This window comes from Rosa chinensis, chromosome 1 (assembly GCF_002994745.2).
Source record: "Rosa chinensis cultivar Old Blush chromosome 1, RchiOBHm-V2, whole genome shotgun sequence".
NCBI lineage: Eukaryota > Viridiplantae > Streptophyta > Magnoliopsida > Rosales > Rosaceae > Rosa > Rosa chinensis.
In genome coordinates, this window is record NC_037088.1 from 54,216,481 (window position 1) to 54,238,411 (window position 21,931).

Consider the following 21,931-nt stretch of genomic DNA (forward strand, 5'->3'; position numbering starts at 1 on the left):
AATATAATCCATAAAAGAGAGAGAGAGAGAGAGAGAGAGAGAGAGAGATATATATATATATATATATATATATATATTAATAATTGTGACAAAGAAGAAGGACCTGACTAAGAAAGAAAGAAAGAAAGAAAAAGAAAAAAAAAAAGGGAAAAAGCTAAGTAGCTAACCAAAGCAGGCAATTTGGTCTTGAACTGGTCAAAAAAAGAGAGACCAGATTTTTAAAGCTTACTGGTTGTAAAAGCAATAGGAACAGCACATATTTAGTTAAAGACCTAAATGTTCTGGATTCCGACCTCAATTTCCTACCTGTGTATATATCTTTGTTCTCTTAATTCGTGTTTGCTAAATTGTTTCATTCTGATTTTCAAGTTAAGGTTGTGTGAGATTGAGTTCATTATTTGGAGGAGGTGATGACACCTTTTGTTTTCTTTTGGCTATCTATGTCAATATGTAATGACACTGAATATTGTATGAAATTGTTTTTTTTTTTTTCCCTTCCTTCCTTTGTTGCAATTTTCTGTTACACAATGGAGTCGAATCCATGCCCATTCATTCCCCTGAGACCCTCATTCTTCTTTAGTCCAAAAAGTGAGTTTCGGTTGTTGAGTACGCAGATGACCAAATTAACAAAAAGCTACATTTGGGTGCAATCTGTACATCTTTCTATTCCGCATGGATCTCAGTCTGAAATTTTGAACTCAATCTCAATGTCTTCTTTGCTAAATTTCGGATATCTTCCCTACTGGATTCATTCGATATTCGTACAAGCTCTTTCAGCCCTCCACTGAATATGAAATCGTTGGCATTGTCCTCTACATGAAACGAAAAACAGCGAGATGACTGATTAGGGAAGGGATTTAAACCTACACTAGATCACAAGTAAGATTGAATTGCAGTTGTCCTGAATAATTTCAAATGTGCAATCCAAAACTAAAAAGCTCAAGCTCAGTAGGTGGGTGGATTACCATTTTGTGCTAAATGGCAGAGAGCAAGCTCAATATGGCGTTTTGTTGAAGACGAGGTAGTATTGGAATTTCCAATCAACCAAGTAAGGGCACCATCTTCGATCAAAAGGGAGTGACCTTTTCTATGTCCTGCATATGTTAAGCTTTTTAGACATTCAAGACCCATGCAACACACTACATGTCAACTAAAAGGCAACTTCTACCAACCTTGAATAGTTCCGCGAGATTCACACTTTGCAAAATTAGCCATTCCTCTAGCAACTTGCGCAATAACGTCACTACTCCCAGACCTTGCCATTTCCAAGAGTGCCTTAATGCCTCCATCATCTTTCAGCATCATGTGTAATCTTTCTGAAGTAACAAAACGGGGAATTTAAAAACACTACAAACAGGTTTATTAAAACATGGCATTTGTTATGGCTTAGTAAGGCACTATTGTTTTTTAAGTACACAACCACCCGACCTTGAAACCACATATTGAAGCTATTTGTAATAATAGCAATTGGGTTCAAGCAAAGACGAAAGTTTATACTTAAAATTTACGGTTCTGTTGTAACAAAGGACTCTAAATCATCTGAGGGTTACCATTTCCACATAAATTAGCAAGTGCTCCAGCAACCATTCTAAGAGTTTGTGGATCATTTGTCTTCGATGCTGTCCCTGCAAGTAGCTGCGCTCCACCTCTACTCATAATTAAACCTTGATTTACCTCTGATAAAGTTAGAACGGAAACAGAGAATAGGTTAATCTTACTAAAATACCACAACATAACAGGATAAGCAACATTTAATAGTTATCAACAAATATGCAGTTACATAGTAGCAACAAGTATTTAAGTTCACTACTTTCTTAAAATTTATTAGCATCATCACAAGCATGCTAATCAAAACAATATTTTTGGACTGCAATCTAGGTCGATAAAACGATGGAAAGCAAGGGAGAAGTATAATATCTTTACTGACTAAATGTGCCCAGAATCAGGAATACCATTCATTGCCAAATTGGCAATTGCTCCAGAAGCCACTCTAAGAATAGTTGTATTTTGTGAGGATTGCAACAGCATAAGCAAAGCATCTAGACCGCCTTCCTCCATGATCTTTTCCTGATTCATATCTGAATATATAGGAAAACCGTAATTAGCGCGACCCTCATGATAATTGTCCTATTGACAGAAGAATATTAGCACTGAAAATATTGCCTAGATCAAATATTGCAAACAATATTATGGTAGCAAGTGCAGGATCAAAACTAGTAGAAATTTAAAATATATCAACTGTTTCTAATCTTTGATGCTGAAAACATACAGAAAGAAAATCTGTTGTAGTATAGACTGGACCAAAAAAGAAAAGGAAGTTCCCTTCTATGAAAAAAAGGTATTTGTTGGTGTGTTTCTAATCCTTCTTATCTAAACAGACCCATATTTAATAAACAGCCTAATATCAAGATGACCTATATATTTGTCTAAAGAGATTATCTGCAAATAATTTAGTTTTCTTTTGACTGAGATCCGAGCAAAATATGGATCGCCAACAAGTTAACCCTTTCTTATCTTGATAATTCCAGACTTAAGAATTTCAGTCATACAGATGAAAATGACACAAAATATGTATGCTGTCCATAAGTGGCCAAAAGGCCAATCTTTCTGGACCATTTCTTATTAAACAACTCAAACATATTCCATGTTTTTTCATGAAGAGAACGGGGGATGAGAACAGGGGAGGGTTATTATCCAATAGTGGTCCTTTTGTTTTGTACAATCATGCTAATACCAGACAATTTCAGCAATTATAAAATAGCAACGCGCAAGGACAAGAAACACCATCTGAGAAGCAATAAGTTATAGTAAAAGATGTGGAGGGAAAGAGGCAAGGGTCAGATACAGCATCCATATGACTCCCTGGAAAGGGATTAAAAGTATGCATGCATACCCTTCTTCCACTATATGTCTTCAGTTACTGAACTCCCCGAAGGCACTAAACTGTAGTCAACAATCACATTGGCCTAGCTGAATCTTACCGAAGTATTTCTACCTCAATTCTCAAATATATGATCTCTTACCGAAGTATTTCTATCTCAATTCTCAAATATATGATCTCTACATACTTTCTGTTACAGAAACTACAGGAAAATGTGTACCTTCAGCTGCAAGATTGGCTACCATCTTCACAGCATGGGTTTGGACATCTAAATCATCAGATATCATCAGTTGTACAATCTTTTGAAGCCCAACTGAAGGTATAAAGAAAAGTAACTTGTCAACCGAAATATCTCAGCAACTGAAAATGGAAAAGATAAACAAAGTTCTGCAGTCCAGACTTTTTGACGGCTTTAGGCCTTTAATTAGATATAAAAAAAAAAACTTGCCTTCTTCACATATTTTTGCAATTGTAGCCCTCTGATTAGAAGGTGTCTCCCTCTGGCTAGATAGCAACTCCCTTGATGGATTTGAATTGTGTAAACCCATTGGAGTCCCCAAAGCAGAAGACCCTTTATATATATTTTCCTTCATATATGATTTCTTGTCCTGGAAAGTTGTGAATTTAAGACTATATACAGTAACAATGAACATGATATTTGAAAATGCACAAACAACTTACCACAAAATCATCTTCTTTCTCTGGTACATCCTTCTTTAGCATGACCAGCTCATTCTTTATAGTTTTCCTCTTCTTCTCTTCCAATAGAAGTCTTTGCTTCACATCTTGAAGTTCTTCATCTAGTCTAGCCTGAATAGTCAACATTTAATGAATCACTTAGTATTTTTAACTTTAACTGAAAACTAAACTCTTATCATCTAGAAAAAATAAATTTAATTTTTTTTTTTTCCCGATTTTGAGGAAAAGGAATTTAAACTACGCTAACATCATATCATAAGTTAACCATACCTTCTCTTCTGATAGATCAGAATAGTCTGATTTCAAGGACTGAAATTCGTTTAGAGTTGATTCGTGCAGCTGCTTCATGTCTTGTAACTTCACTCTAAGTTCATCGCTCTCCTTCTTCCCCTGATCAAAAAAAAAAAAAATACATATATCAATATATTGGAAATTTTGACAACCAAATAACGGAGTCTAAATATAATCAACTTTTTCACAACATTTAGAGGATTATCAGCAGTAGCTAATCAGATGGCCGCTGTATAAAAACATTTCAAGTTCAGTTAAAGCATTAATACCAAGAATTACTTTAAAAACATATTCCTTGGTACTGAAAAAAGTTGCACAAAGGTAAATTCAATCAAGTCCTGAATGCACAGAAAACTTAAGGTGTATTTGGATGAAGGAAAATGAAAATTAGGAATTCATAATTTCTAAACATGAATTACCTCGTTTGGCATTCTAAACTTAGAAAATATGAATTTCTCTGTAGAAAAAAAAATAAAGAAATTAATTGTTCGAATTCTTCACTTCAATTTCCATCAAAATAGGTATCATTTCGGATTGCCTAGCAAAAGTTTCTTCTATTACTTTATTACTTTCCAAAACAAGGTTTTTTTTTATTGTTTTTAATACTTTCTTACACATTCCAAATTCTGAACAGATACAACTAGACAATGAAAATTGCAATTAATGAGATTTTAATTGAGGGAGTTGTAAACAATAAAATTTGTAGGCATGCTTTAGTTGAAAAGGTGATATATACAATGAATTTGACAATCTTATTACGTATGAGGGAAATTTGAGTATCCGAGGGAGATTGAATCTAAGTCCAGAAGGAGAGAGAAGAAAAAATCTAAATGCCACCAAAAGCACATTGGACTGGTCAAAATCCATGGAATATTAAAATGAGCTCCTTCAGTAAGATTTGAGGATAAATTTAACCTTCATTGAACTTTGTTGATGACGTAGCTTCTTTGCCAAATTAACTTGTTCTTTGAAATCTTCAAAACGGGAATGCTCATCTTCCAATTGCTCCATTAGCTCGGCTATTTTCCTCTCATACATCTGAGTTGTGTCAGCAAGTGCTTTTTGATATGTAGAATGTTCCATCTCATGTCGCTACAAAAGAAAAAAAAACATTATAGTTTGTGCTCAAGTTTCTATAACTTATGGTAAGATATAATGCTTTCATGGTTTGCAACAAAACAAACAGCAAAAAAGCTTGAAGATTGAAATAAAATGGATGAACATAAAATCATTTATTTGAACAAGTATGCATTAGAAGAAATCATATCTTAGTTTCTCCAAGAATGTTGCAGAAAAGTGTCGGCATTAAAAATGAAACACATGCCCTTTCCTGTGATAAATACTGAATATGTTACCTGAATAGTCTTCTGGCCATCAGTCAGAAGCTTCCTCATCGCATCTAACTGATCCTCTGTGCTTCCATAACGAGTATGCTCATCTTCTAGCTGCTTCATCAACTTTGCTATTTTCTCTTCATACATCTGAGTGGTATCAGCTAGTATTTTCTGATATGTAGAACTTTCAACCTGGTGTTGCTACTAACAGTCAGAAAAGAAACATTAATGTTCGGCTCATAAAGATTAAAATATTCAATACGAGATGATGAGAACAATATAATTAGATGTGCATGAGCTTGTGGCAAATTTCTGATCGCCATCATTCCCGAAATTAATTTTTTAGGATGTGTGCCAATTAGTGAGAAAATTTGCACTAGAATGGTAGCAATAAATAGATAATGACCAAAAAAATACAAGGGAAACAAGCATTCAATATTAAAAAAGGAAATACCTTGCCCTGTTCCAAACTCGATTCAAGCTGTGCCACCTTATCATGCATCATATCATGGTGTTCTTTCTGACTGTTCAATTCATATAAAAGATCTTTCATCTCCAACCCTAAACGAGTATTTTCCTTCTCCAAAAACTGCAAACGTGAAAAGGTATCAGAAAAAAATTAAAATAAAAAAATAAAAACTCTTAACTATTGATGTGTCAACTGACTCAAATTTGACTTGAATAGAATCACACAACCCTCATCTTAAGACCACTATCTCATCAACCAAACCACAAATGGTTTCTAGGATAGACAACTACCTCAGACCTTGTGATCAGATTTTCTTCGGCCTCAGCAAAAGAGTGTTGACACTCTGTCAGCTGTCTTTCCAATTCATATTTTTTACTGTCCCTCAACTTCAGTTGCCGTTCAAATTCTGCAGTGAGATTGTCTATTTGGTTCTCAAGCTTCCGACATTGACTTTCATAATCAAATTCTTCTTTAAGTTTTACTGTGTTTACTATTTTCATTGCCTGCAGAAAACAAGAAACATTTAGTTGTAGTACCATCAATATCAATGAGCTAACAAACAGCATGGCATTAGCAGTTGGGAATGTTAAAAGAACAAAACCAAAACAGATACTTGACTGACATGGCAACTCAGTTCAGCCATATATGAATGTTAACATAAATTATCCTTAAATTTTAGCCTTTAATTTTCATCCCAGTTGCTTATCTCCTTGGTATAGTCTTAATAAAAAAGCCACCGCATTACATTCAAAACTGACTAGTTTAATGAATAAAATCCCTCTCGTGTCTCTCTTATTTCCTTGAAAACTTCTACCTTGATGCTACACACACTGGGGCTTACTCCTCAATAAAGTGGTAATTGGTGTTCTTAAACCCAGACAAGACCAACTAATTGAGCAGGTCATCATCTACAATATTTATCAGGAGTTCAGGATAACAAAATGGCCTCGACTTGTTTGACCAGGCCACTGACTAAAGTGGAGGCACGGCTATTAAGTTCTAACATTTAAAACTCATCTAGGCCACAACATTCCACTCTGCATCAATTGGAAAGAAAATAGACCATCAACAAAATCTAAGAAGATAATGATGCATACTACTTGCCACTCTTATTAATAACAAATACATACTCATTAGTCAATGCAAACTAGTTTAATCAAAATAAATGAACCCTCTTATCTGTATAATTATAGAGACTGGAGAGAGTGTGTATCTGCAGGTACAGTTTCCAATCTGGCTTACCCGTTGTCCAAACATTACTGTGCTACTGGTCTCTGCATAATGTCGTGCTGATGGTCCAATCGTTATTATAAGTGATGTCCTCGCTGTACCTGTTTGGTAGATTAAAAGAATGCAATTTCGGTAAGAAAACGATCTAAATAAAAAGAGCACAATATGGAACCAAATATAGTGTTTGTGTGTGTGTGTGTACACACCTACAGTGAGAAAATATGTTATCTATCACTGGTGTCGCATGAGGAAAGGAAAGTTCTTATGTATTTTGCATATGAAGTCTACTGGATGACCAAATGATCTAAACCCAAATACATATCAAATAACACCAAGTCTAAGTATTGCAACTTCTACAGCATACTTGGATATTCAAAATATGGAGAAGAATATAAATATATTGGGACAACCTCCAAATGAATCACGTAGCAACCTTGTAAGCTTGGAATCTCTGGTTGGGATATGTGGACTGTTTTCAGCCAATGCATTTATACATTTCCCAAGGGAAGTCAGTGAAAGATTAATAAATTTAGCCTCCTCGAGTAAGTGGCCCTCACTGCCTGCAACATGAGAAATTAGACATGAGATGCAGGAATAATGATGCCATCAAACCAACATAGCACATCAAAATCTTAAAACTGACAACTGCAGATTATATTAAAGTAAGGATAAATGTTATGATTGTTCCTAGATTTTAGTTAACATATAGCTAATGATTCCAAAGACAAGATACTGAAGAACCCAAATCAGCAACATCTCAAGTTCAAGTACAAAGGATTATTACAAAGAGGGTAAAAAGAAAATGCCAATCATCTATAATTAATGAGGAGAAATAAGTGGTGGACACGCAATCTTTAAGTATTAGTTCAGGTGTGCAATGTCAAGGACGCACCAGATTTATCAACTCTTTCGGATCCAGCAAGATCAACAATGAGCAACTTGCTTCTTCGAATTATAGGTAAGCCGTTTCTCGAGGCTTTCTCCTGAGAAATGATCTCATCTGTAGATTTGTCTTCCACAGATCTACGAATGAAAACCTGTAAACATACACAAATTAAAATAGAGGAATGAGTTCAGATCATCATTGTGCAAAATGTATAATATCTACAAATATGAAAGCAAACATTAATCAATAAGTTCACCCACCATGAGAATGGCATGACTACGAGAAGATTCCGTGTTTAGATTTGTGTTAGCTGCATGCCGGTTTGCCTCACCAATTTGCAGAAGTTGTAAGAAATGATCAAGGTCTTTGATTCTTACTACCGAAGCGCCAGGAAGTGACACCTCACCAGTCTTAGGGTCCTCGTGAATGGGAATATTAGTATTTTCTGGTGCAAGTAAATCTTGTATAGATTCCATGTACAGCTGGAGCAAGAAAACAGGTCTGAATGAAAAGAGCAATCATCCAGCATAACAGTAACACGAATACACTTCAACTAATGTTCTGATAGTTTACATCTCCAGGTTTTCCATAACTTCCAAAAATTGTTATAAGACTTGCAATGTAGATCTTTCATTCCATACTTTTAGCAGACTAGCATTGCGACTCAAAAGAAACAAACATTGTCAATTAAGGTTTAACATGGGGTAGTGAAAAAAACCACCCCCGAGGTGGAATATGCAAGTATGCAACCATTGAACATTAAAGTCTACTATTGTGAGCATTGACACATTTGAACACCAAATAGGTTGAAATACACCAAATAGGTTGAAATCAGAACAAAACAAGAAATGCAAACATAGACGTTAACATGGCTACAACATAGACTACCCCACCTGCAAGTATGAAACTTCCACAATATCAGACTCTGGAGCGGTACTCGAAATAATGTCCTCCAAAGCTCTAACCATAATACCACGCTCCGATGCATCATCACAACCCAGCCTACCAAGTGTGTAAGTCTTCCCAGTACCAGTTTGACCGTAAGCCATGACTGTCCCATTATATCCATTTAACACACTCTGCAAAATCAAAGCCAATGTACATAACTAAAATAACATCCAAACCTCCCGAGATCAACCAGAGATGCAATAGAAACAAAAAAAAAGTTGAGAATTTACCTCAACTACAGGCTTTGCTACCACTTGGTAAACACGGTTTTGCGAGGCAGTCTCAGTAAAAATTTCATCAAATCTATAAGACTCGGACATCCAATTGTTTTTCCTCAACTTTAACCGCTTCAACTAGAGTGAGAAAAACAAAAAACAAAAAGAATGCAACTTGTTAATTTCTTGCTGAAAATGCTTCAATTTTCAAGAATCATAATTCACAAAAGCAGCTGGGAAATAGCAGAGTCGAATAATCACCTCTGGCTGGACCTCAACACTGTCGCCGTAATCCGAATCGGAAATTCGATCCTCATCATTTCTCGGCCGAACTCTAACAGCAACCCTCACTCTTCCAGCATCTGTATCAAAAAAAAATATTAAAAATTCAAAATCTTCACAAAAATTCAATGAAAACCAAATTAACAGATACAGACCTTGCTGAAACTCGGAATTGGAGGTCGGAATCCGAGAAGTAGGAGTGACGGAGCGCCGTGAAGTTGAAGAAGACGCCGGCTTAGAGCGAACGGACGACGTCGTTTGTCGAGCGGGATGGAATTGCTGCCTCTCGGACCTTCCGACTCCGCCATTGTTCGCCGCGGGCGCTGCCGTTGTCGTTGACGAAGATCTCAACGACGAAGAAGCCATCAATTTCTGAGCTCCGAGGACGAACAGTGAATCCAGATGCAGAGAATTTCAGGTGGAGAGAAAGAGTCTTGGGGGTTTATTAGGAGTCATGAAATATGAGAGAGAGAGAGAGAGAGAGAGAGAGGCCGGCACGATGGGAGAGAAAGAGAAGAGCTTTACTGGTTCCCGCGTTGTGGTGTTGTAGTTGTGGGTTACATTTGAGGGAGACGGCCGTTATTATTAAAATTGAATATTGAATATTTGAATACCGTAAAAAGGAGTCAAAGGGGATTTCGAAACACTTTGTTTTACCTTTCCAATGCCATTATTACCGTCTCTTTTGGGGTCGGTCTCGAAGTGGTCGGACCAGTAGGATTGTCCCACCGTCTAATTAAGTAATGTTATGTACTTGAATTTGAAAGATGTTGAAGGTGTCTTCTTATTATTTCACGTGAGATGCGTAATTATTTAAGCGTGTGAAGTCTTTGACTGGTGAAGTGAATTGTGACCTGTGTTGTTACATGTCTAGTTCGGTTGGATGGTCATGTCACGTGGCATGTTTTAATCACCAATCACATCTAAAATAGACGTGATTGTTGGGATATTTTCGAGTCGTTTATTAAAACAGAATGCAATAATCATGTATTATGTAATGTTAAAGAGATTCCATTGATGAATCAAACGTGAGATTTTTTGTAGCTACTCTACCTATACTTTTTCACTTTTTCGATTCTTTTTTTACTTTATGCTTTTGTCTAGAGTCATTATGAAGATAAATGTGGAGTCAAACCTCAATTGGAATCGATGGAATGAAAAGGAAGTATGATTATTTAATGATGTGATCACCATCAGCTAAAATGTGGTAAAAAGAAAAGTGTGGTCATGTAGTAAAGGACGATTAGTTGGGTTGTGAATCTATGTCTCCTTTGGTAGGGCCTGTGATGGATGCTTGAATTGTATAATAGAGTAGAGCTAGCTGTGTCTTCCATGTCGGTTCCCCAAAATGAACGAAATGGGGAATTACTTGTTAGGACACTTTTCTGGCGAGGGAAGATTGCAAAAGCGACCCTCTAGGGTGGAGCACATGTTGTGTTTTTGGCCACTACAGTGAAACAAATGAATGATGTTATCGTCACATTTCCATGTTTATTATACGGACTATGATACATTATAATGTTCTCTAACCCTCTCATAGTATCACTTGTCTTGATATGTGAGAGTGGGGAGAAGGAGACACTAATCGCAATGCGTGTGAGGTCGATTCGTATTGGTTGTGGAGGTGTGGGAATAAATTCAGAAGTTTCAGCAAAAATTTAATTTTGAAAAGCAATATTTACCATATAAGTTATGAATGCCTAAGAATTGTTTTGGAATGAATAAAACTCTACATCCCCTAAGTTTTTAGGCCTCGTTTGATTCGCGAAAAGAAAAGTAGTTTCTTTATCTTTAGAAATCAAATTTCTCACGAACTTTCATTTCTGATATTTAGTAATATGAGGAAAGTTATTAGGAAAGTTGTTAAAAAAATTGTTATTAATGCGATAAAATAATAGAAAGTGAGTAATGAATGTAAGGAAAGAAGAGGGGAAATGAATCCCTTTTCCCCATATCCTTGTTAGAGTGTGGAAGGAAGCACATTCTCTATATTTTCCTTTCCTTTAAGAAAGTTTTTCCTTTCCTTTTGCATCCCAAACACAAGAAATAATTGAATTTTCTTTCTTAAGACTCTAATTCCATAAACTAAACGAGACCTTAGAGTTTAGGATAAAGAATTATCAAGAATTAAGTAAAAAGTAAGTAAGAGATAAATCTTTGAGGTTATCTAAAGGGTCTTTCTAAATGTACCCAACAAATATCTAAGTAATACCCAGCAAACTTTTTATACTAAATTTCCCGATAATACCCTTATTTCAAACTTAGCAAAACTTCATCGGAATGAAGATTAACAAACCCAACAAACTCTTCTGTTCATCTCCCTCATCCTCTTCACCACCACAGACAACCCAGTACCCATCACATCCTTGTAAGCTGACCCCAATCCTCCATTTCCCAAAATCTCCGTCGCGGCCTTCATCAAATTTGGCAACCCAAACGTGCCTCTCTAATCATTCACCATCAACAACTCATTCACTACATTCTTCCCCCTCTACGAACCCTTTTATCCCAAGTTTCTTGCTCCATGTTTTCCTTCCCAAGAAAACTAAAATGTTCCTCCCTCCGTTGTCTCTTTTGTCTAATATTTGCAACTTTTTAATTGTTTTTTGGTGTTAAAATTGGGGGTTTTGAGGTTTTTGAAAGACCCAATTGGAGATAGCCGAGTAATTATATCAACTCTAATGTGTTGTTGAGTTTTTGTGCTTATGGTATTGGTGATTTGACTACTAGGTTTGTAATTCTTCATCTTTACTGGATTTACTTAAACATATGGGTATTATTGAAAAATTACTGAGTGTAAAAAATTTACTGAATATACTTAGATATTTACTGGCGTAGTGTGTTCCTAATACTTAGATACTTAGATACTTGGAACACACTACGCCAGTGCGCCACGGTTTCGATCCCTCCGATAGTCAATTCTAATAATAAAACAATACGCCTGTAACAAAAAAATATTCTGTCTCTGTTTTGTCAATTTTGTCTTGTACAACTTTACAAAGTCCCCACAAGCTGCTGCCGCCCCAAATTAGCCAGTCTGTTCTGAAACGTCATTCTCCCTTAAACTAAGTGATAAGCTGACCCCTTCAAATCCAATCCAATCTCTTTTTCTATTCAAGAACAACAGTCCCATCTCATTATTTTGCATCATGAACATGCATTGGTGGAACCCAATTTATTATAGCTTCTCAAACAAACAGTATCTCCTTCTGTTCTTCATCCCAGTTACCCATTTGATTAACAAAGATTAATCCACATTAGCACCAATGTCATATGGTCATTGGAGAATCGAATGAGTTGGATTTGTTTGGTTGTGTTTATTTGGCCGGCAATGTACTACACCTAGCTGGAATGAGACAATAAGTAGGTACCTTTTCTTATTCTTCTTTTCCAGTGCGAAGCGATAAAAAAATTAAAATCCAACTAGTTACAGGAATGATAGTTGCCTACCAAGAGCTGAAAGCTTCCAATGTGGAAGTGATTAGTTGTTTCGTTTGATTTACAATGAAAGGTCTATGCATTTGCCTCAGTTTTGGATCGGTAAATGGCATATGAACGGCAAAACAAGCATTTTGTTACTATATCATTTGCAATATACACAGACAGAGATGCATCTGCAGCCCAGCAACTTTTAGACTTCAGAGGTTAATAACATCAGCTCAACACTTGCTACAAGTGTGACTTGTACTCAACCATCGGCCATGGATAAACTTCAACCCATAGCAAACATTCCAACTAGCGTACCCAAATACTGCCCCCACAAAGGGGGATGGGGACCCAATTCAACATCTCTGACCGATAAGCGACTGGTGAATTTTTTGACAGTGACTCGAAGATGTATTAACTCAGGGCAGAGCTAAGATAAATGCTACCTTCCAGCAGTCGCAGCAACTTTCTTTGTTTTCCAACCCAAGGCAGAAAGATCACCTTGTCTTAATTCCATGTGCGTGCCAAGTCTGACAATAAGAATACAATTAGCTGAAAACTCAAAGGGTTGCACAAGCATGAACTCCTTGTACAACTTAAAGCAGCATCAGATGTTATAATACCAATCAGACTGAAATAGTGCAGGACTGTCTACACATAATTTTGAAAATCCGTTATTTCACCCAGGTACTAAACATTTCCAATCAATGTGAATATAGATGATTACCCGAGGTTTGTTGGAAGTCTGAAACCACCTATGCGTACGCGTTTTAGTGAGTGTATCTGGAACAAGAAGAAACAATAGTAAGCACCACAAGCAGAACCCAAAATGTCACCAGTATAATCTTAAAGTCCAAAATCTCATCAAAGGTCACATATACCACTATATCTTAAGTTTCTAGCGTGAATTAATAAAACCACAGAGATCTCTAAATCATTACATATACAAACACCTGTAACTCTCTGGCAGTTTTGAACATTGCACAATGATGAAGTAAAACATTCTAAAAGAAAATGAAATAGATATCATCAAAGAAACATATATGTTTTTGACCCTAAACAGATTACAATCCTACTGCAACAGAGAAAAATATTTCTTGAATATTGATATAGATTCTCACACAAGTCAAACTTTAGAGGATCATGAAACCTCCTTCATATTTCTTCATAAATTTCATCAAATTTGATTGATTGAGGCCAGAAATTAAAAGAACCGAACAAAACCAGAATTCATTTTCCAATGAACAAAACACTCCTATCAATAAATGAATCTAACCTCAAGTCCAGCTTTTTTAACAAGTTCTCGTACTTCGTGGTTCCTCCCTTCATGAACCTGCATGAATCCAGTTTGACAAAATGAAGGCCATTACACAGTTGACATTGCATGCGTTTGTGAGTTCAGTATAACTACAATTTTAATTTTCCCATAAGAGTTATAAGACTTCCAATCACATGTTTGAAAGGTTGATTCGTACAAGAGAATTACAGTCCACAACCAGATGATATGAGAAACAAAAGTCATATGAAAATGTATGTCAACTTTTTAGGTTATTACAACAGTGAGAGAGAGGGAGAGAGAGTCACTGAGTCAGTACCACAATACGCAAACGGGATCTTGACATTTCTGGCTGTTGTGGTAGTAACTCCACGGAATCTGGGGTACAATGGACACCATCAATGACCGTTCCCTCACTGATGGCTATCAGGTTTCGCTTACTAACAGAACCTTCTATTACGGCAATGTATCTACAGTTAGTGTGAAGGAATAAGTCATCAGGATTCATATTCCATGCAAATTACTAGTACACAAGAACGTATTAAAAAGGAAGAATAAACAGATGATAAGTACATTATAGCCTTCCAGATACATATGCCCAAAGTTTTTGAACCAACTCCCAATTTCTCACATGACTATAATACATCTGACATAAATTCACACAGAAAAGAAAGTACTAAGTGAACAACAGAAAGATGCGGACTTACTCCTTTGTTAAGTTTGCTGAAGGATGTGATATACTTTGAGCAAAATCTCCTGAAAACATATAACATAAGATTTGACATTAGATATCTACTGATTCTATTCTATATCAACTCATTATAGACAATGTACACTACCATCATTTGTCACAACAATCAATCCAGTTGTGGCAACATCAAGACGGCCAACAGTAAATAGTCGTGGTCTGGGTGTTCCTGGGTTTCTCTTATCCTGAAAATACAAAACTACAAGTCAAGTAACTGACAAAATGAATGCATGTATGCTATCAACACATGATTCTAAATCTAAAAGCCTAAAATCTATCCTTTAATTTCAAATTGCTTATATAGGCCATATGCACCAGAACGCAATATGCATGAAATTGCAAGCCTCAACATACCCAACTCTTTAAGTAATCATCGAACAGACCCAAGACAGATTTATTCTCCCCAGCAGCGCAAATGTACCTATCATAATACAAATGCATCAATTCCAAAGCTAAAATTTCCAAAGCAAATATCGATAGTCTCGCAAACAATAGCAGCAGCGCATACCCTTTCGGCTTGTTGAGGGCAAGATAAACCTTGGGAGGCAGTTTCTTCGGAAGCCGTCTCCCATTGACATAAATAATATCCCTCCCAGGATCAACTGGAGTCTACAGATAAACCACAAGTTACTGCTACAGTAAAACTATGTGTACTCTCTCAACTTATGCCAATATAGTAAAAGAAGCTTACTTGAGGAGTATTGCATACAGAACCATTCACAGTGACCTTCCCATCAAAAATAAGCTGCTCACTGCTCCGCCTCGACGCCACTAAACCAAACCAACCATTACACCAAGTGAAACTCAACTCCAATTTGAATTCATTTCCACAATGCAATTCATCAAATGATGTAGTAATTTCATGTAATAATTCAGATAATTCTACCTCCGGCGGCGGCGAGGACCTTGCTGAGGCGCTGCGACTCTCGGAAGTTCTCATTGTAAAACCTACGCGCGGCCTTGGAATGCTTGGGCTCGGCGGCCGGCACGCGCTGCTTGGCGGCGGTGTCCTTCTTCTTCTTGTTGGCCTTGGCCTTGGTGTCGGCTTTGGCCATCTCGTGGAGGAGACGCGCGGGGGGGTGGGACTGGAGCTTGAGCTTGCCATCGTCGCCGCGGACGATCCAGGGGATGAAGAGCTGCTGGCCGGAGTCGGCGAGGGAGTCCGGGTCGGGTTTGGAGGATGCGGGTTTGGGCTTGGGGGCGAAGGTGATGTTGAATTCGAGAGAGGAGGAGACGGAGCAGGTGAGGCGAGGGAGGGTGCGGAAGGGGGTGAGGGAGAGTGAGCGTTTGAAGAGGAGTGAAGAAGAGAGTGAAGCTAGTGCTGCTAGTGAAGCAGCCATTTCTGGTTTGCGAGGGGTTTATGGTTTTCGTTTGAGGTTTTATGGATATGTTTTTGTTTTTCTAAAATAAAGAAAATAGAATTTCTCAAAAGAAAAATAAAAGAAAATAGGTAAACGTATAGAAATACATATTGGGAGTTGATGTATAAATATGCTTAAAATTAAAAATAAATTATAGAAGGACATGAAAGAGATTTTGGGCGGCGATTTGGAATATGGATGTCCCAAATCTGAATTTGCTATCTGTTGGGAAAGCAGTCTTATGTGTTGTTATTTGGCTAATTCGATTGATTTTTCTTTTTTCTTTTTTTGGCTAAGGCTAATTAGATTGGTTACATAGTAAAGTGTTCGGTGTGTTTTTTTTTTTGACACTATACTAAAAAACTTATCACCAGTTCACCATTATACTGATAAATGAAAGACTTATCACCACTGTACTGGATATAATCAATCAAGGTTAATTTTTTTAACTGATATTCTTTAATTAACATCAATTGAAAAAGAGATATAAATGATCCTAATCATGAGAGCTACAACTCTCTTTCGACAAATTTAGGGCTACAAACCTAATAAGCCAATGATAGACCGTCCAAAACAGTTACAACGTCAAAATCAACGAGTGTGTCATGTGTTCATATATGTTGAGAGTCACAACTCAAAAGCCACCATTAGAACTTGCAACAAGCCGTGATCCTAGATTCAAACATAAAAGCAATATATGGATATCGATGAAAAAGCGTTGTATAACTCGTGAAGAAGAACAGCTCATGTCATATTTTGGTAGATCAAGTACAGTAGCGGGATTTCTTTTCTTTTTTTCCCAACATTATAAACCATAATTGAAACTCTGAAAGACCAAAATAAAATGGGATTTCTTTTCTTTTTTTCCCAACATTATAATCTGAATTTGAAAATGGGGAAACCCAATAGCACACCTATTGGAATTTGAAAAACCCCAATACCGTGCCTATTAGAATCAATTTTGATAACACCAACTCTGGAGGAGAGATGATATTCTAAAACAAATTATTTTGGTCGATGACCAGAAGTCTGTAAAACAAGCAATAGTAAATTTTTGAAGCTATTTGAAAACTATAACCAAATGCTGTGTACGACACACCGGCTCTTCTGCTCAGCTGAGTAACTTAGAGAAATGGGGAGAAAGAGGCATTTATAGTTTTATACTTCATTGCGCCAGACTTGGACGACAAATTGCTGTCAGTTGATGTATCCACAAAGATTGAACTCACAAACCTAAAAGCAGAGACAAGTGTCAATAAGAATCATTGATACTAGGCTAATTTGCTGATCGGAACTAAGAGAGATTTAATTGTCAAAGAAAAGGTCAATGTACCTTACTACTAATTGTGTTTCCCATCATGGAACTGAGCATTTTTTGAAGATTTGAACGTTTCCAAGAATTTCCGGGCCATCTCTAACTCTTGCTTCTGTCTTGATTTGTCCCATTTGTGTTCAGTTGCCAATATTTCAATTATGCGTGGCAACGCCCTGCCTGCCGCATCAGTATCAAGGAAAGCAAGCCGAGATCTCCGAGCAATAAAATCAATGGCTGATTCACAGTACTCATTTCGTGCACAGTAAGCAACTTCCGCCTCTAGAAAAGGGTACCCATGGGCAAGTCGCTTCCCCAAGTTTTCATTCTAAATTTGAAAAGAATCAGCTATAAACCACCAGCCTCAGAAACACATGATTAATAAATAAATAAATAAAAGGACTACTATGACGATTGACGCCAGTAGCATATTGAGGAGCAAGAAAATCCAACCTGTGCAATGGCAGCAACCCGTTCGGCAAAAGTACCATACGCATGGGATAGATGCTTTGCTGCTGCAGTGTCCATTACTGCAGGTACAACTTTACCATGACTCTTCTTCATGCGCCTGTATTGTTGAGCAATAACTGTGAAAGATGCAGGGTCCCATCCATCTCCACCGACAATCTGTAGCTTTGAGGTTACACATTCATTTCCTGGGGTCAGCTTTCCGGACTTTATAGCTGCATTAACTGCATCTTCTGCCATGCTGCAAAATTTCTAGTCAGCAAAATACTGTGGCAGAAAAATAGGTATGCACACAAAAGGAGGATAGGGGTCATAGATTATAATGCAGCAGCCAAAAGGGAGGGACAAATAAAGAAACCTACACAACTAATGAATATTGTTGCCTAGACTAAAACGGAAACAAACCACTATAGATGTGTAGCCTAAGTTAGCTAAGGAGAATCTAACTAATAACTCAATAATGTAAGATTAACCCAATAAGCATACCTACGGTAAGTAGTCCACTTCCCACCGGTGATTGTGACAAGTCCAGGATAATCTTCACACACAACGTGATCTCTAGAGATACTCTCGGTGTTTTTCGCAGATGGATCTGTTGCCAATGGGCGAATACCACTCCAAGCAGAGAGAACGTCAGTACGTCGTACCTAAATTTTCCCAGCAACACATTAGATCCCACAAGTAGAAAAGGAAAAGGAAGACACCTAGAGTAAGTCACAGCACTAAGTGTCTTCCAATGCTACTGGATTCAGATATCAATTATCAACAAGAGCAAGATTCAACTTGACAGAGCACTGCTTGTCATCAACTGCTCATTTATCAATAGAAAATAGCTTGTTATTGACTGGTGAAGTCCTTGTGTACCATTGTCTAGTCATACAAACCCCACAAGACCCAAATATCTACTTTTAGCATTCAAGTTAAAGCAAAGCCCCACTTCTTTATCTCCTTGAGAAGTAAAATCAACCATAGATGATAGATGCTTATTTGCTTAAACCTTCTCCCATACAACAATATAAGAAAGGTGGAAAATGAATTACATGAAAATACTACTTGTTGAAAAAATGGATAACTTTTGTCAGCCACCAATAGAAAGAGCCAGAATGATAAGCCCAGAAGGCCAGCACATATGCAATACTTAAATCCCAATAACACATTTAGGAAATTGGCTTGAACATGCTATTAAGTTTACACACAACACTAAAACTCGTATAAGCTATGCAGGTAAGGATAACCCACACAAGTAGACAGAAGATAACTTCATAACCACATACCTTGACATTAAGGTAATCAGAAATGGCATCCAGTATGAATTGAATCTCATCCTCATGTGGTTCAGGAAGTAGAGTAATCTCTGTGTTAGAATCTGTGGTGCCAGCAACTGTTCGTCCCAACCATGGCAGCATGAAGACAACACGTCCATCTTTAGTTTTAGGAACAATCAATCCCATACCCTCAGGAGAATAATAATCTGGAAGTACAATGTGTACACCACTGCTTGGACATATCATAGGTCTTGCATCTTTATCAGTCATCTTCCTTACAGAATCACAAAATGGTCCAGCAGCATTGACAACAACTTTTGCATATGTATCAAACTCTGCTCCTGTTAAGTTGAGAAATACAATAAATCACAACATTCAACTAGGAACTTCTAAATCATCATTGACAAATTATATCTGTGTCCATTGTTGAAAATAAAATGTTCCATGAAAATTTCTTATCTGAAAACAAGACTCTCTTATCTGACGGGAACAAATAAAAAAACAAAATAAAAAGTCTTTGCAGAAACATGCCATGTTAAATGCGAGCTTAGCAATTGATAAGTAGCCAACCTTGACTCTTCTTTTAACAATTGCCATAAGTAACTGTTTACTACTACTTTAACAAAGAAGTTTTCATATCATGAGCAAGTCATCCTTCCTTTTCTTTACTCTGGAGGCGATGTTAAATCAATCCTCTCATAATCATCGTTACACAAATGCAATCTAAGATAATCACTTAATAAATCACTCGTGAAAGTGTGTGCTCATTATACCTGTTAAGTTGTCTCGGATTCTTGCACCAATTGTCCGATTGCTCTCCTCATCCTTCAGGAAAGAAATCACTTCAGCATGGTTAAGCACTGCCGCACCAGCGATAGCAGCAGTGCACGCCAATCCAACATTAAGACGTGCATCATTCATCTGCCCATCATAATACACCACGGTGCCCTTCAAGCTTTTATCTTTACCATTCCTTGCAAGCGTCGGGAAGAGCTCAACAGACTCTTGTGCAGAGTAATATCTCGACACATGTAGCAGGCGTAGTCCTGCCACCAAATCGTACATTTTCAACCCCATCCAGTAGTACACCACATCGAACCAGTCAAAACATGGTGTCATGCACGGCAGAGCATGGCACAGGTGCGGCGCATTGTCAATAACCTGTTTACGCTCCTCAAGCGCATGAAACACCAACTTCAGCTGCCCATAGTCGAGATTAAAAACAGCTTTCTCCAAATAGCGAACACCTAATAAAATAACCAGAAACAAATTAGGATGAAATCTGTAGCTATATAAAAGCCGAAATTTATATCCATCAGAGCTCACAGCCACTTCAAAACCAACAATTATGACAACAAAAGAGTAGTACAAAACTCCATATGATCGTCCAATTTGCAAAAGACAAAAATATCAATGTCAATGTAACTCAGAAGCACCAAATATACTTTCAGCGTTTCAACATACGTATATAACTACGTACATACATACAAGCCTGCAACTACGACTACATGTATAATCGAACAACCATACACAATACGTTTACGGTTACTGACCTCCATGAAGTAGCTTGGTGGACCTGGACGAAGTTCCCGAAGAGAAGTCCTCCCTCTCAACGAGACCAACTCGAAGGCCTCTGGTAGCAGCATCAAGAGCGACGCCAGAGCCGGTGGCACCGCCGCCGATTACCAGAATGTCGAGCGGGTTGCCGGAGTTCGCGCCGATCAGAGCCGACTCCTGCGCCGCCCTCGGCGGAACAGAGGCGCTCCGGTCGCTGATCCTCTGCCGAAGCTCCGCGACAGAATGTCCGGCGCCGCGGTCGGCGGCGGTGAACGACGGTTGGATTAGGAAGGCGCCGCTTGCCGCTGTCGCGATTGCCGCCGCGGCTCCCAGACGCCGCAGGCGCGTGGCGGTGGCCATCAATGAGAGAGAGAATGAGAGAGAGAGAGAGAGAGAGAGAGAGGTGGCTGCGGTTACCAAAAAGAAGAGGGAGAGTAGAAAAGAACCGATTCCCAAAGGTTGCGTTGGGAATCGGTCACGGGGATTTGGATGAAAAGTTGGTTGTTAGTGTGAGAGAGAGAGAGAGACGCTATTGTGTCCTGTGGTATGTTGGTCAAACCGCGACACTTTTGTCGTTTACGCCCGGGTCTGAAATGAAATCTTAGTATTGCAGTGGGGTGATTTTATCAAACTGGGTGACAGACGCCGGTGACGGAGGATTGTCGGACGTGGATGAAAAAGGATCGGAACTTTTCATGGAGAAGGGAGTGTGGAGATGGGATGAGGCAAGAGGAGGAGGAGGAGGATATAGAGTGAATGAAAGTAGGAAACTCGCGTCAGCGGTCTTGAAAACATAAATCTTGGTGTGACGCTGAGCTGGCTGGATTTTTAATAAACTTTCTGTTTGAATGATAAATGAGTAATGAGCGGCTTTGGTGGATTACGGACGAATTTTAACGGGTTGCGGTGTTATTAGGTTCAACTCATCGTAATTCGTTAAAATAACGCGTAGTAACAAGTTTAATCTAATAAACTTGGGCAGTAACAACTTTTATTGCTGGCTCATTTATTTTGCAAATACAATGGATAAATTTATATTTAGGTCATAATGTGATTTCTTCTGTTCTCCCTTACTCTTTATATGTGTGTTCAACATGTATGATGATAGAAATTCAAATTATCTTAATTATAATTTTAATTCTTATTAAATATATGTAAAAGCTTTAATGAGTATGTATTGAAATTGGAAAAAAAAAAAAAAGATTTCAATATATTATTATTGAATTGGAAAGTTTAGAGAAAATAAATATAATATTTTTTGTATAATTATTGTCTTTAATAAT

General features: G+C 37.6%; 3 protein-coding genes across 4 annotated transcripts; all 3 read right to left on the reverse strand.

The window, feature by feature from the left end:
• Window positions 1–417: 417 nt before the first annotated feature.
• LOC112182334 (kinesin-like protein KIN-UC) lies at window positions 418–9,796 on the reverse strand. 2 transcript variants are annotated; one of them, XM_024320813.2, is made up of 21 exons: window positions 9,391–9,796; window positions 9,215–9,315; window positions 8,969–9,091; window positions 8,684–8,869; window positions 8,051–8,272; window positions 7,797–7,941; window positions 7,315–7,464; window positions 6,917–7,005; window positions 5,965–6,177; window positions 5,660–5,794; window positions 5,227–5,397; window positions 4,787–4,963; window positions 3,851–3,970; window positions 3,563–3,691; window positions 3,330–3,489; window positions 3,102–3,194; window positions 1,953–2,078; window positions 1,551–1,676; window positions 1,173–1,316; window positions 966–1,094; window positions 418–812 (listed from the first exon to the last, which is right to left on the reverse strand). In XM_024320813.2, exons 1-21 carry the CDS (start codon window positions 9,599–9,601, stop codon window positions 664–666), a joined length of 3,099 nt encoding a protein of 1,032 aa, XP_024176581.1. In that variant the 5' UTR covers window positions 9,602–9,796; the 3' UTR covers window positions 418–663. The 2 variants fall into 2 exon arrangements, with proteins under 2 accessions (XP_024176581.1, XP_024176580.1); XM_024320812.2 differs by having other exon boundaries at window positions 5,227–5,406.
• A 2,893-nt stretch (window positions 9,797–12,689) lies between these two features.
• LOC112173661 (putative ribosomal large subunit pseudouridine synthase SVR1, chloroplastic) lies at window positions 12,690–16,064 on the reverse strand. The gene is made up of 10 exons (XM_024311347.2): window positions 15,572–16,064; window positions 15,377–15,456; window positions 15,194–15,294; window positions 15,040–15,106; window positions 14,777–14,870; window positions 14,645–14,693; window positions 14,257–14,407; window positions 13,938–13,994; window positions 13,389–13,444; window positions 12,690–13,191 (listed from the first exon to the last, which is right to left on the reverse strand). The coding sequence occupies exons 1-10, from the start codon at window positions 16,023–16,025 to the stop codon at window positions 13,104–13,106; spliced, it is 1,197 nt and encodes a 398-aa protein (XP_024167115.1). The 5' UTR covers window positions 16,026–16,064; the 3' UTR covers window positions 12,690–13,103.
• An 800-nt stretch (window positions 16,065–16,864) lies between these two features.
• Window positions 16,865–21,443, reverse strand: LOC112182339 (glycerol-3-phosphate dehydrogenase SDP6, mitochondrial). The gene is made up of 7 exons (XM_024320817.2): window positions 20,645–21,443; window positions 19,865–20,338; window positions 19,101–19,432; window positions 18,313–18,473; window positions 17,812–18,067; window positions 17,380–17,686; window positions 16,865–17,279 (listed from the first exon to the last, which is right to left on the reverse strand). The coding sequence occupies exons 1-6, from the start codon at window positions 21,006–21,008 to the stop codon at window positions 17,387–17,389; spliced, it is 1,887 nt and encodes a 628-aa protein (XP_024176585.1). The 5' UTR covers window positions 21,009–21,443; the 3' UTR covers window positions 16,865–17,279; window positions 17,380–17,386.
• Window positions 21,444–21,931: the final 488 nt, after the last annotated feature.